This window comes from Thalassophryne amazonica, chromosome 15 (genome assembly GCF_902500255.1).
Source record: "Thalassophryne amazonica chromosome 15, fThaAma1.1, whole genome shotgun sequence".
Classification (NCBI taxonomy): Eukaryota; Metazoa; Chordata; class Actinopteri; order Batrachoidiformes; family Batrachoididae; genus Thalassophryne; species Thalassophryne amazonica.
In genome coordinates, this window is record NC_047117.1 from 20599009 (window position 1) to 20615365 (window position 16357).

Consider the following 16357-nt stretch of genomic DNA (forward strand, 5'->3'; position numbering starts at 1 on the left):
AGGTGCATTTATTGATGGCATTTTTGAATGCACAGAGATACCGTGACGAGATCCTGAGGCCCATTGTTGTGCCATACATCCAAGAACATCACCTCATGTTGCAGCAGGATAATGCACGGCCCCATGTTGCAAGGATCTGTACACAATTCTTGGAAGCTGAAAATGTCCCAGTTCTTGCATGGCCGGCATACTCACCGGACATGTCACCCATTGAGCATGTTTGGGATGCTCTGGACCGGCGTATACGACAGCGTGTACCAGTTCCTGCCAATATCCAGCAACTTCGCATAGCCATTGAAGAGGAGTGGACCAACATTCCACAGGCCACAACTGACAACCTGATCAACTCTATGCGAAGGAGATGTGTTGCACTGCATGAGGCAAATGGTGGTCACACCAGATACTGACTGGTATCCCCCCCCCCAATAAAACAAAACTGCACCTTTCAGAGTGGCCTTTTATTGTGGGCAGTCTAAGGCACACCTGTGCACTAATCATGGTGTCTAATCAGCATCTTGATATGGCACACCTGTGAGGTGGGATGGATTATTTCAGCAAAGGAGAAGTGCTCACTATCACAGATTTAGACTGGTTTGTGAACAATATTTGAGAGAAATGGTGATATTGTGTATGTGGAAAAAGTTTTAGATCTTTGAGTTCATCTCATACAAAATGGGAGCAAAACCAAAAGTGTTGCATTTATATTTTTGTTGAGTGTATATATATATATATATATTTGAGAAAAATAGTGTTATAATAAAACCACCATGATATTTATTTATTGTTTTTATTTATTTATTGCTGTGTGTATACTGTATTGGTCTGAATATAAGCCTTGCCTGATTATAAGACACCCCCATATTTTTATTGTGTATGTGGAAAAAGTTTTAGATCTTTGAGTTAATCTCATACAAATGGGAGCAAAACCAAAAGTGTTGCGTTTATATTTTTGTTGAGTGTATACATATATATACACATATACACACACATATATATATATACACATATATATATATATATATTTTTTTTTTAAGTGACACATTCCAGAAAATACGATAAACGTGAAAAGCAGCCCGTAAGTGACGCTTTCACCCTGACAATGACCTGGATAAACACACAGTGGAAGCAACTACCCTGAATATATGACTGTGTTTTCTTGTATTTCGGGACAAAAAGTAACAGTTTATTTGCTGGTAATTTTTGGCATTTCTGAGATGCTTTTGCTTGTATTTCTGAATACTGGATCGAACTGTCTTTGGGACGCATATGGGCCGTAGAGCGGAGGGTCCCTACCGCTTTAAATGGAAAGAAAATGCTGCTTGCCATGCCCTATCTCCACTGAAGAGGGGGGCATCTTGCTGCCCATCAAACATAGATCAAAGTGCAACACAGCAATGTCTAAAACAAGCTATTTTCATGATGGCAGCAGATACTCCATATACAGAGCCATTGTGTCACCTTCAGGATCATTCACATGTGACCATTAACATATTTATTGATAACTGATTAGGAAACTGATTTTGCATCAATCGCTTCAGTAAATGAAGGAGAAAAGTGTTGGTTCAGAAGGTCATCTGGCAAGTTGCATTCAAGGACTTCCTCATATTCATGAAGAACTTATCAAACTGACAGTGTTAGTTAGGTCATATGTTCATTGGGGGTTACAACTGCACAAATCCATAAAGATGTTCTATGCACCATCCTTAGTTCTATCAAACAAAACAATCAAAATCCATCAAGGATCGAGAGAGAAGAAACATTTTTTTGGAAGACGTGGACGAGGGACGAAAACTACAATTACTTTGCAAAACTGTGATGATCTGGGCCTCGATCTCCACACGTGCATCATGATGCCAGGGGAGAAGGGTGCTTTGGTCAGAGAGGAACAGTGGGAACAAACATCACAGGACACAGAGGAGACGAGCGACTCAGGCCTACCAGTCAGAAAGGCTGTGGAAGCCTTACCACTGTGATCCAACACAAAGTCGTCCTGAATATAGCGGTACTTCTCAGGGCCGCACGCTACAAACACGTCGTCCTCTCCAAAGAAGTCCTGCAGGCAGGTAATCTGCACAAAGAAGGATGAGAAAAGGTGAAAAAAGAAATTAAGAATTTTTCTTTTTCCCCTAAAAACAAACTATGGTAGGTTCTCCCAAAAGACTAATATCTTGATGTTTCAGCCCAATCTTCCTCTTTCCTCATCCTCCCTTTCTCACTTGATCATCCAATGTATCCGGTTAAAAAATGTAAATGTGACAGGTGGGTTTGTGACCTGAGGATCGTCAGATCAACACGTCTTCTTGCGTCTTTTCTGGGTGGCATCTTTACACTGAGTTGGTCTGGTCCGAAAAGTCTAATTTAACATTTCTCCTGTCAACAAAACTACCCTGTGCTGACTGTAACCTTTAAATAAGAAGCTAGAGCTCCAAGCATGTAGAGTGCAAACCTCCGCCAACACTAGTTCCCAATTCCATAAAATTTTATCTTGGAAAAATTTAAAGATCAAATGGCAGGAGTATGTATTTAGTTCATGCACTTGAATTAAAGTTTTTTTTGTGTGTGGTGGTGTCAAGTTTTTTCTTTTTTGTACTTTTTCAGTTTCTGAATTCTTTTTCAGATAATTTTCCCAGATCATTGGTTATCTCTGCTATGCACAATTGGTCATTGCTTTTTGGCTCTTTGTTTATCTTCCTGTTATCAGTCGTAAACCAACAGGCATAATATTGGAACCTCCATCCAATTTTGGTGGTGTAGGTAAATCCATAACAGAAAAAAATGAGTGATTGAGGTACTTTTGATTGAGATATAATGCAAAATGTACACCAAATGGGCTTTTTAATATTAAATTCAAATGTCCACAAAATCCACATTCCAGATCAAACTTTGTCAGGCGATAGTGAGTGCCAGTCTGCACCTCTGTTTCAAATATGAGTGTGACTGGTACATGTTTGATTAAGATATAATGTAAAATGTATATTAAATGGGGTTCACAATGTTAAATTTAAATGGTCACAAAATCTGTAATATGGATCAGATCCGGATCAAATGCCAGTTGATAGAGGTCACCATCCTACATAACGCTCTCAAATGTGAAAGAAATTTGATCTTTTTTAACAGAGTTATGAATTTCTGAAAATTCGTTCAATGTTAAAGATAAGGATCTTTCCGATTTTTCATGACTTTGACATCGAAAATTGAATCAGCTCTTGCCTATCAGGATATGAAACTTCAGTAAAAATTTCATAATGACATATGGAAAAGTGTGGGCTCCAGGCTTTTCACAAACAAACAGACAAACAAACAGGGGCGAGAACATAACCTCTGGCCAACTTCGCTGACGGGGGTAATCATGTCTCTGCGTGCACACTTTACGACAAGTTTACTCATTGGCAGGTAAGATTCTGTACCAGTGCGGGGATCAAATTCATGCAAATTCATTCACTTGTGTTTTAATACATCCATCCAGCCATCCATTTTCTATACCCACTTCCTCCAATTAAGGGTCACGGTGGGGCTGGAGCCTATCCTAGCAGTCATGGGGCAAGAGACGGGGTACACCCTCGACAGGACTCCAGTCTGTCACAGGGCCTCACATAAACAAACAAACACATTCACACCCACACACACACCTATGGACAATTTTAGAGTTTCCAATCCACATAACCTGCAAGTCTCTGGATGTGGGAGGAAGCCGGAGCACCCGGAGGGAACTCACACAAACACGGAGAGAACATGCAAACTTCATACAGAAAGGCCACAGGTGGGAACTGAGCCTATGACATTCTTGCTGTGAGGCAACAGTGCTAACCACTAATCCACCATCATGCTGCCCTGTTTTAACACATTTCAACACCAAATAAAGTAGAATGTTTCAAAACATTCACTTCTAAATCAGTTGGTGATGTGTTGAGGTCCTATTTAGAACCGTGTTCAAAATAGATTTTAAAATATTCAGAAGCAGTGTCTCGAGTTTGCGTCACTAATTTGCAGTACAGATGAAAAGTTTTGGTACCATCCCCAGCCACACATTCTACCTATTTTGACATTATAGTTTTACTTTCCTGTTCTGTTGTGTATTTTGTCCACACCGCAGCATCATTTTTTTCTTCTGGTGGTTGCTAGCTTGTTAGCCAAGCACACAACATGCCCAGCATTCCTGAGGCAAACAAACTACATTCAAGTGTCATAATCATCTATACCTTTTCCAGTATAACATGTTAGAAAATATTTCCTTAAAGGTGGGCGCCTCCACTAACCATCCAACAGGTGACGGCCATGTCTATTTGATATTACATAGGTAAAACAAAGCTGCTCTTTTAATCAATTCAGTGCATCAAAGTACACCAGATGCCAAAAGGGTTGTTCTTGTTATATTTTATTTTAAGATGGCGAGTCATTTATTGTTATTGTGTTATAGTCTCTTCAAGCTGCCTGGAATGGACTCACTCGCCCACCTTTCTGTAATTTTAGTGCTGTTAAGAGTACATTCTTAGGATGCATTTTTGATTTATTTTTAAACACCAGCAACATACATTATCGCTGAAAACCCAAGAGCGCACTCTGGGTTTAGCTGGCAGTGAAGCATCACGGCATCTCAAAGTACAAGTGCGCCGAGCCTCTCCGGGTTACACGTCCATCATGGGAATCATCAGATGTGAGGTTCAAAAGGACAGAGGCAGCCGTATATGGACGACATAAAGACCAGAGACATTCAGGGATTTTGGGTTGTATACAATCAAGAAGGTGAAATGAATTCTTTTAAGATTTGCAACATAAGAGTTACAACCTTTGCATGATTTTGTGTTATTAAACATCATCTGCATGCAGTGTTTGAGGATCATAAAATCAGCCTGTGTGTTGGTGTTGATGCAGCAGCTGCTTATGAGTAAGTTGGTTATATATGTGAGAGAGAAGACGTGCGGGGCGGTCAAAACATCCCGACATCCAAAATACTGCATAGTCACAGCAGCATCACGGGAGGAACACAGTACACAGAGTACTTGTGCCGCAGGGCAATTTGTGCCGATTTTCTATTCTGTTGCACGCTGTGATCGTCTTCTCTGCAGCTCCAACTCCTATTCTTTTACACCCACTACTTGTCCCTGGAGACGGAAGCCAGAGTTTAAACCACAGTGAATTGTCGTAGAAATGAAAGGAACAGGAGGAGGACGGCGGGCAGATGGCTCCTGTAAGTCGAACACCGTGGCGAGGGGAGAGAGAATGTGTTTGTTTGTGTGCCGATGGTGGATATTGGAAGAAGTGATGGTCCACAAGACAAAAACAGCCACGAAGGAGCACAAACAATCCCCTTAATAGCACACAGAGGAGGCAACAGAGGAGGCAACAGAGCAAACAGACATGACAAGAGGAGCGACACAGCTGGAACCCGACAACTGCCAAACAGCCAAAGTGGAGCAGCTTTAATGCCATAAAAATATACCGTACAGGAAACAGAAACTCAGTTATAACAAATCTGTATATGGTGCATTCAAAAAAGACGCATTAAGAAGAAAATATTTCAGTTATTTAATACTAACCGATTACCTGCCCCAGGGAGGGTTCGAGTCAAAGACTGAAATAAAAACATCATCTTCACCAACAAAGCTATCACCTCCCACATATCCCGGAATCCACAGAACTGTTGGGGTGTGACCAAAGCTGCCTCAAGAAGCGACAGCGGCTGCTGCTGGTACTACTACTACTACTACTACTACTACTACTACTACTACTACTACTACTACTACTAAGACCTGCAAAAATGAAGAGGTAAAAAGTTAAAAGGAAAAAAGAAGAGAATAGACAAGTATGACACTAAACTTTTAGCACACTTACCGATGAAGATGCAGTACAAAAGTGTCTCTCTTCTTAGCTACTACTACTGCTGCTCCTACTACTACAGTACTCAATTGCCTATGTCACTCCCCATATGTCAAAGTATGTGTGCCAAGTTTGGCTCAATTCCGAGGCGCAGTTTGGACAGGACACACACACACACACACACACACACACGTTTAGTATATAGATTCTGACAAGTTTCAGGCCCCGTAGACGTTTGATAGAAATGAAATGCTTACAAAAGGCCCCTAACTTGCACATAGTACATATATATTGGCATATCTGTGTCAATGCCACATGTAGATTGTGAACATGAATTTTCTTGTTAAACATCATTGAGGTTTGGCCATTGGAACTATTTATCCAAATTAACACCTTAATTATTATATTTGTATAATTTGAAATATTCTGAACATAAAGTTCATATCAAAGCAAAAAGTATTGGATGTTGTCATTGTGTACACACACACACACACACACACACACACGTCAAAGCATCATTTTTATAAACTACGACATCAGTAGGAGCACACGCTTCTCTCAAAGTCCTACCTTGCAAAAATAATAAATGTAATTACCTAAATGTAACCCTTATTCTGACAGACCAAAACTGGAAAGGTTTCTGACCCACATTTAAACTGTTAGCTAATTTCTGTGAAAATCTCTTTTATTCACATGCAATACTGCACAAATTTAAAGCCATTTTAGTTTTTTATTTTTCTCTCTCCAAGAATGTAATATAGCATCTGTTTATTAGTGTAGAATTCTATGAATAGAATGCAACAATCTTTTCACACTATTTTCTTAAGTTTAGAATGAGCCCTTTATATCTACTTGGGAGTGGGTCCCATGAGGGAAGTTATACCACGCTGATGCAGTAGCCCAAAAAGAGACACTTAGGAGGAGGAGAAGAATAATCATCATCATCATCATCATTATCATCAGTGGTCGCTCGTTGACACACTGTCTACTGGTTGCAGGCTATCAAGTTTGAAAACCCTTATTTTTTTGTAAAATGAAGGATCACACATAGAGAAGGCAAATGAGTGTGAATCCCCATCCACAAAGAAGTGAAAATATGAAGGGAAACAAAATTGTGACTGGTAATGTCATAATGCAATCTCCAACTTTCAAAGTGTTCCAAATGACACTGTTCCAGGTCAGACCAAAGCTTTTCACATGTAATTTTTAAGTCTGTAATCCTGCCAAGAGTCAGAAATGGAGTAATACTGCACATAACCTCCATGGCAGAGGTAACAAAAATAACATTTCTGGCTCCGACTGCACCCGATCGCTAATCTGTGCAGCAAACTGATGACCTCTTTACTCGTCCAAATGGTGAACGCAGAAGTCGAATGCCTGCACGTCCACAGTGAGTCGCGGCTAATCATCAGCGCATCTGGTCCTGCAGAGCCGAGGTGCAGATTCTTGAGACGTGCTCTCTGCAGCACTGCACAGTCTGTGCACAGGTGTTAGAATCACCATAGCAACGGCCCATCAGGTCAGCCCAACTTTGGTGCCAAAAAAAAAGGCAGTGGTACATATCAGTGTGAGAGGAAATTACAGTCTGACTGACCTCTGATCCCAGTCCACACAGCAGGTTAAGTCATGTTCTGACAGCATCATGCAGCATCTGTCACTTTGTCAGTTGAGGATGACACGAAGACACGAGCACTCAAACCGCTGAGGTGAGCGCCACCCTGTGGTTGGCAAATCGCCAGCTGTGATGCCATCATGACAGATAACCATGCTGATTGCCAAGGTCATGTAACTACGACTACCACCACACTTTAAAAGGCCTTAGCGTAGTTAAGGTGCCTTGCATATTATGAAATGGTCATAAATTTCATGCCACTTGCGTGAACTAGCCATGAACATTGCACAACCTATTCGCAAACACCGCGTGTCATTGAGCGCACAGTTTACGATGAGTTTACTCATTGGCAGGCAAGATGCTGTGCCAGTGTGGGGATCCAATTCATGCAAGTATCAAGGTGCGTACCATCTAATGACACGTATTGGCACAACGAATTGTCAAGGTGTCTTACCACATCCCTAGGATATGCTCATCACAGTGCCAAATTTGGTTTATCATTTCGTTGTTGTGCTGCCGCTGGTAATAAAATACTTTTGAGCTGTACTGCAATATCCAGAGGAATGCTGGAAAATGGAGAAGACTGGGACTAGTATGTGTGCAGCAATGAATAGGCAAAAAAGAAAGTAGCTCAGGAGGTGGAGAAAGTACGTTAAATCCCAGCCTTGGACAATAGTGGCTGCTACCAGGGGCAATATATTTTGCCCATCCTGGTCTCGACCTCTACAGTCTGCATTCATCATTCACTGCACTGGTTTATACTAGCCTAGTGTGAGACGTCTCCATAACAATAAGAAAGACACACTGGTGAAGTTGAAAGCATTTTATTTTGTCCTATAATGTCCTGTATTTGGACATCAGAAGTTTATCTGTATGTGGTAAAAGTTTTGAACTTGGTGAGACATTCACTTCAATAGTGACAATTATGTCTCCAAGTCTCCAACTTCTTGTCAACTGAGATTAGAAAATGCCTGGGATGCGTTTAGGGAGCCATGAGGTCACTGGTCAGAGGTTTTTGGCGATGCCGATATCGCTGTATGGAAAAAAAAGTCTTTAGGTCTGTGCTTCCTGTCTGTATGGTTGTGAGACTTGGACTGGATGTCTCAGTGTTGAGGACCCCAGTGGCTGGAGACGGCCAAGAGGACACCCGTTTTTCACTTGGCTGTAGCAGATAGATGCTTACTTTGGAGTGGTGTGAATGGACCAATTGTCCGTCTGAATGGATGGCATCCATGACCCAAAACTGTTCTGTGTATCACATGCATGCTCCCAAACCTGATCTGACCTGTACATGGTGATGAAGTCTTTCCAACAGCCAAAATAATTTCCTCCTCCAAGGTCACCAAGCTTGTGTGACGGCGGGTCATGATTAGGACATAAGGAGCAGTAAAACAATGAGTGTCCAATAATGAGGTTAACCTCCTCAAAGCCAATAAACAATGTTGGACACAGACCATCTTTCTAGAGGGTGGAGTTGCAAAGACCGACTATACGAGGTCTGTTAGAAAAGTATCCGACCTTATTATTTTTTTCAAAAACCATATGGATTTGAATCACGTGTGATTACATCAGACATGCTTGAACCCTCGTGGGCATGCGAGAGTTTTCTCACGCCTGTCGGTTACGTCATTCGCCTGTGGGCAGTCTTTGAGGAGTGGCCCACCCTCTCGTCGGTTTTTTCATTGTTTAGGAATGGCTCAGAGACTGCTGCTTTGTTTGATAAAAATTTTTTCAAAAACTGTAAGGCACAACTGAGTGGACACCATTCGATAAATTCAGCTGGTTTTCAGTAAAAATTTTAATGGCTGATGAGAGATTTTAGTCTGTAAGTGTCGCTTTAAGGACGGCCCACGGCGCCTGATGGCGATCTGCACTCCGAGGCGGCGTCGTCTCGCTGTTTCAAGCTGAAAACCTCCACATTTCAGGCTCTGTTCACTCAGGTCATCGTCAGAGAACAGAGAAGTTTCAGAAGAAGTCGGCATGAGGAGTTTATGCAGACATTCCACTGTTAAAGGAGATTTTGTAATGAAAGAACGTGCGGGCAGATTCGCATGTCAGGCTGGACCCGACCACGGGGGGTCGCGACAGGAAAAACACCTCCGTTGGAAACCTTAACGGACAAGTTGGAACATGCCCAGCTGTTAAACAATTTCTCAGATACTCACTTATTGAAAGCCATCAAAAGCCGCCTGAATTTTACAAATACGAGGGCTGTCCATAAAGTATAGGTCCTTTTTATTTTTTTCCAAAAACTATATGGATTTCATTCATATGTTTTTACGTCAGACATGCTTGAACCCTCGTGCGCATGCGTGAGTTTTTCCACGCCTGTCGGTGAGATCATTTGCCTGTGAGCACTCCTTGTGGGAGGAGTCGTCCAGCCCCTCGTCGGAATTGCTTTGTCTGAGAAGTTGCTGAGAGACTGGCGCTTTGTTTGATCATAATTTTTTCTAAACCTGTGAGACACATCGAAGTGGACACGGTTCGAAAAATTAAGCTGGTTTTCAGTGAAAATTTTAACGGCTGATGAGAGATTTTGAGGTGATATTGTCGCTTTAAGGACTTCCCACGGTGCGAGACGTCGCGCAGCGGTCCCAGGCGCCGTCATCAGCCTGTTTCAAGCTGAAAACCTCCACATTTCAGGCTCTATTGATCCAGGACGTCATGAGAGAACAGAGACGTTTCAGAAGAAGTCGGTTTCAGCATTTTATCCAGATATTCCACTGTTAAAGGAGATTTTTTTTAATGAAAGACGTGCGGACAGGTCCGCGCATCGGGACGCAGCCGGCGCGGTGCGGCGGCACAGGAAAAACACCTCCGTGTTGATAACCATTTGTAAAATCCAGGCGGCTTTTGATGGCTTTCAGTGGAGTGAGTATATGAGAAATTGTTTAACAGCTGGACATGTTCCAACTTGTCCTTAAGGCTTCCAACGGAAGTGTTTTTTTTCCTGTGGCGGAGCGTCGCAGCGGCTGCGAGCCGACACTGCAATCCGCCCGCACGTCTTTCATTAAAAAAAATCTCCTTTAACAGTGGAATATCCGGATAAAATGCTGAAACCGACTTCTTCTGAAACTTCTCTGTTCTCTCATGACGTCCTGGATCAATAGAGCCTGAAATGTGGAGGTTTTCAGCTTGAAACAGGCTGATGATGGCGCCTGAGAGCGCTGCGCGACGTCTCGCACCGTGGGAAGTCCTTAAAGCGACAGTATCACCTCAAAATCTCTCATCAGCCGTTAAAATTTTCACTGAAAACCAGCTTAATTTTTCGAACCGTGTCCACTTCGATGTGTCTCACAGGTTTAGAAAAAACTTTGATCAAACAAAGCGCCAGTCTCTCAGCAACTTCTCAGACAAAGGAATTCCGACGAGGGGCTGGACGACTCCTCCCACAAGGAGTGCTCACAGGCGAATGACGTCACCGACAGGCGTGGAAAAACTCACGCATGCGCACGAGGGTTCAAGCATGTCTGACGTTAAAACATATGAATGAAATCCATATAGTTTTTGAAAAAAATTAAAAGGACCTATACTTTATGGACAGACCTCGTAGTTTTCAACACGGAGGTGTTTTTCCTGTTGTGGCGCAGACGGATTTGCGGCGTTGTCACGGAACCGACTCGGCGAATTTGCCCGCACGTTCTTTCATTACAAAATCTCCTTTAACAGTGGAATGTCCGCATAAACTCCTCATGCCAACTTCTTCTGAAACTTCTCTGTTCTCTGACGACATCCTGGGTGAACAGAGCCTTAAATTAGGAAGTTTTCAGTTCGAAACAGGCAGACGGACGCCACCTCCGACCGCGCTGCGCCGATCCGCTTTGTGAGCTGTCCTTAAAGCGAAAGAAACTCCACAACCTCTCATCAGCCGTTAAACTTTTCACCGAAAACCAGCAGAATTTCTCGAATAGTGTCCACTCGGATATCCCTCACAGGTCCTGAAAACATTTGGATAAAGCAACGCGCGCCATCTCCAGCAGCGTCTCAGACAAAGGATTTCAGCCGAGAGGGCTGGACCAGTGCTCACTCAAAGCCTGCCCACAGGCGAATGACGTCACCGACACGTGTGAAAAAACTCACGCACGCGCACGAGGGTTCAAGCATGTCTGGTGTAATCGCACGTGATTCAAATCCATATAGTTTTTTTTTTTTTTTATAAAACTGTCGGTTTCTTTTCTAATAGACCTCGTATAACTGAGACTAGCACTGGCTAATGGACAGAAAGTTGGCAGAAACTAGGTCTTTCATAAATCAATAGATTGGTCGATGGATAGATGTAATTTATTGATCCCAAATGGAGAAATTAAAGAAAATTCTCTGTAAAAAAATCGGAACATTTAAGCAGTTTTAGACAAATACATTTACTCAACAATATGGTTAACTCAGTATACAAGTTAAACAATTTTGTATTTCCATAATACTTTTTCTTATTTACGGATGCCAGCTGAACAGTTTATTATTCAGCAAACTATAAATATCAAAGTCTAACTTGCAACAAAGAATACTTCATAAATTATAGCTGACGCACAGGACATAATTCATGTTTGTAGTAATTTAATATAGTGAGTGACATCATGAGTATCAACTGTGCTGTTACTAACTATTGTTATTTTAGAATTTATTGTTCCTCCATGTGCTGGTAAGCCACTCATTCCCGCCTCTCGCCACCACTTGGTCACCTCCTCGACGGCGGAGGAATTTGCTGCTGCCTTCATAGACTCTCAGTTTTAGGCCACGAATGGTCTGGTGTCTCCTTTACTCCCCAAAAATATCGTCTCTTCTTTCCACTCCACATGCAGTGATTCTGGACTCTGTTGCTCCTATTTGCTGCAAATCCAGTTAATAAAGATTGAATGCCATGACCTGTTCCCTCAGGCAATGCTGCAGACAGGCGGAGAGAAGGTCGAAAAAAGGACAAAGTACAGGTGCATCTGGGTATTCTGAGGGACAGTCTGACTACCAGAAGGCTGTGAAGGAGACAAAAGCTCAATATGTCTTGTATTATTTCCAGCAGTTGTAAACGTCTCAGAGTGTTGTTTCAGACTATAAACTGAATCCATATACCTGTTTTGATGGACGCTACAACCACAGCCTGTGAGCAGTTTCTTCAGTTTTTCACTGATAGTCTCATCAGTCAGACAGAATACTGATCAAAAATGTAATGTAAAACTGAACTCATGCACATTCTGCTGTGCCCGAGCAGTGTGAGTCCATTTCTCTTTCATCCCTTAGTGAAGTAGTGAAACACACAAAACCTACAACTTATCATTTAGATGTTCCAGCTAAGGTGCTGAAGGAGGTTTTTAATACTGTCAGGGAGGGTCTCCTAACTTTTATCAACTCTTGTCTTAGTTCAGTGTCTGTTCCATCTGATTTTAAACATGCTGTGGTTCGACCCCTTCTGAAAAAACCTCATCTCAACTCATCAGTTTTATCTAATTTTAGACCTGTGTCACGCCTGCCATTTCTCTACAAGGTTTTAGAAAAACTTTTGTTTTTGCAGGTACAGTCATTTTTAGAAGATAATCACATCTTAGAAAAATGTCAATCTGGATTTAGATCGCAACACAGCACTGAGTCAGCACTTTTAAAAGTACATAACGACATCACGCTGTCCGTGGGTGCAGGGAATCCTGCTGCGCTGGTTCTGTTGGATCTCACAGCAGCTTTTAACACTGTGGATCACACAGTACTTGTTTCCCGGCTAGAACATGTTATTGGCATTCAAGGAACTGTACTTACAGTAGTGTTCAGAATAATAGTAGTGCTACGTGACTAAAAAGATTAATCCAGGTTTTGAGTATATTTCTTATTGTTACATGGGAAACAAGATACCAGTAGATTCAGTAGATTCTCACAAATCCAACAAGACCAAGCATTCATGATATGCACACTCTTAAGGGTATGAAATTGGGCTATTAGTAAAAAAAAAGTAGAAAAGGGGGTTTTCACAATAATAGTAGCATCTGCTGTTGACGCTACAAACTCAAAACTATTATGCTCAAACTGCTTTTTTAGCAATCCAGTGAATCACTAAACTAGTACCACAGTTTTTCATGATTTCTTCACATCTGCGAAGCATTAATTTTGTTGGTTTGGAACCAAGATTTTGCTCGTTTACTAGTGTGCTTGGGGTCATTGTCTTGTTGAAACACCCATTTCAAGGGCATGTCCTCTTCAGCATAAGGCAACATGACCTCTTCAAGTATTTTGACATATCCAAACTGATCCATGATACCTGGTATGCGATATATAGGCCCAACACCAAAGTAGGAGAAACATGCCCATATCATGATGCTTGCACCACCATGCTTCACTGTCTTCACTGTGAACTGTGGCTTGAATTCAGAGTTTGAGGGTCGTCTCACAAACTGTCTGCGGCCCTTGGACCCAAAAAGAACAATTTTACTCTCATCAGTTCGCACTTTGTACCTTTTGCCGTTGTGGTCAATTATAGCCTAGCACAACCTATCCGTTCATTGCTATGCAGATGATCTGAAAATCTATCTGCCTATGAGGACTAATGGGAGTGATGCTTTGTCATTATCATTTAATTGTATTCATGATATAAAGCAGTGGCTGTCTCAAAATTTCCTTTACCTGAATGACGGTAAAACAGAGACCACTGTGTTTGGACATTCTGGCATTCTGGTTTGGTGCTATGGCTAATTATGTAAAACCAGCTGTCAAGAATTTGGGAGTGATATTTGACTGCTGTTTGAGGTTCGATCAACTGATAAACACTATTGTCGAAGCAAGTTTTTTCCAATTTCGTCTCCTGGCTAAAGTAAAGCACCTCCTCAGTAGACATGATCTTCAGAGGGCCATTCATGCTTTCATCAGCTACAGACTTGATTATTGTAATGCACTTTATACGGGTATTAACCAGTCTTCTCTTGCACGCCTCCAACTGGTGCAGAATGCTGCTTCTCCTCTTTCAACAAACACTTCTACACATGAGCATATTACACCTGTATTGTACTCACTCCACTGGCTTCCAGTTCATTTTAGAATGGATTTTAAGATTTGAATGTTTGTTTTAAGGCTATTAATGGCCTCAGCCCCTCTCGCCTGTCTGGAATTTTAACTCTCCACACTTACAGTAGGACATTACGGGCATCTGCTTAATTTTACTTAGATGTTCCAAGGTCAAAATACAAATCCTGAGGTGATCGCGCTTTGCGGTAGCTGGCCACAGACTGTGGAACAAGCTACCTCTTGATTTACACGCTATTCCTGACCTAACACTTTTTAACTCAAAGCTAAAGACTCATATATTTAAATTGCTTTTTAATACCTAGTGGTGCTGTGACGTTTTGTTTTTATGTGGTGTTTTAACTTTATTGTATGTGTGTTTTATTTACTGTAAATCACTTTGGGCACCATCTGGTGCTGTAAAGCCTTTTATAAATAAATGTTGATTGACTGATTGAACTGTGAGAGAAATGGACACTTTTTACCGTGTGTCAATGTCATTTTAAGATTTATTTGGCATCTTGGCATTGGAACTGCAAGAGCCAAGCTCATTTCAAGCATTATGAAACTTCAAGTGCACCTGCTCCTAATTTCCATCATGCATGTATTGATTAAATTATTCCCTGCAACAAGCCCAAACATGTTCAGCAGGTGGTACACAACTCTATGACATGGTATTCTACATAGGCAAAGTTGCATTTTGAGTTGATCCAACGCATCAAAATGAACCAACATAGAATCTGTTCATCCCCATTATGTGCCCAATTAATGTGGCAAGTTACAAAATGATATTGTTTACTGTGTTTGAGTTGACTGTGAGGGGGCAGACGCTTATCCCTCTATCTCCAATGGTATTTTATAAAAGGGACACGCCTAGACTTTTCCAAAGCCTACGACTAGAGAAACAGTACTTAAGTGGTGTTCAATTACAAATAATTTAGAAAATAATTATTTTTACTATTTTAACTTTCAACCATATAAATCTGACAGGACAAAAATCTAATTAAAAAGGAAACTAGTACAATACTACTAATGAACTACAACTGGAGTTTTATTCTCTTGTTTTGCAGGTTTGAAAATTCTTTGTTTATTTGAACTTTGTTATTGTTAGTTGTTATTAGTATAGCCTAAACAGTGGGTCACCACACTGAATCTGGTCTGTTTGAGGTTTCTTCCACAAAAAAGCCCTGACGGAGTTTTTCCTCACCACTCTTGCAGATTTGCTGGTTTACGGGTTGGTAAGGTTAGACCTTACCCTTTTGAAGCATCTTTGGCTGACCTATATTGTGAATATGCCACCTTATGAATGAATTGAATTACATGACCTGTCAAAAGTTTGAACACACTTTCCCATGATGATCATGGTTGGAATTTCCAGCTTTACATTTGGAAAGCTGTGGTGATGACTTAATCAGCTTTTTCTGTTAATTTTTTATTAAAAAAAAAGTCTCCCCTCTGATAACACAGAACCTCAACTGGGGCCGCTCTTAAATCCTCCAACGTGTCTTATTATTAACCAAATCCAATAACTGTGCAAACATTTTAAAAATAATCTGCATTTTTGGTGTCACAGTTCTTCTGTGTGTGGGACGCCCAACATTAACACAAGTGCAGAGTCTATTTGGAGGCAAAGATGACGAGGGAAGGTGTCAGTTCACATTCCCTTTGTTTTTCTTTCTCCCAGTCATCCACCACCAGGATAAACAGCCAATGGCACTCCATCGCCAACAGTGTCCTGCTGGGCTTCCTGCTTATAGAGTTCTGCACTGATGAAGCGACTAACTAAAGTCTGACCGCCAAAGCGTGGATCCCCTCCCCATCTGTGCTCACCCTCGCGCACTGTATTTTCGATTTATCTTTTTGCACAGGATCGATGATGCAAAAGAATTTTAAGAAAATACTTAAAAATATAAAGCAATGCTAAAATACCCTTGGCTGTATGGGCATAAAAAC

The 16357-nt window shown here is 41.5% G+C and overlaps 1 protein-coding gene across 4 annotated transcripts in view; it reads right to left on the bottom strand.

Moving 5' to 3' along the window:
* The window catches only part of dclk2a (doublecortin-like kinase 2a), an 83210-nt gene that overhangs the window by 29464 nt on the left and 37389 nt on the right, over positions 1-16357 (bottom strand). For all 4 annotated transcript variants that reach the window (XM_034188382.1, XM_034188381.1, XM_034188384.1 and 1 more), the window contains exon 3: positions 1939-2068. In XM_034188382.1, coding sequence (XP_034044273.1) covers positions 1939-2068 — 130 coding nt within the window. The remainder of the gene's footprint in view (positions 1-1938; positions 2069-16357) is intronic.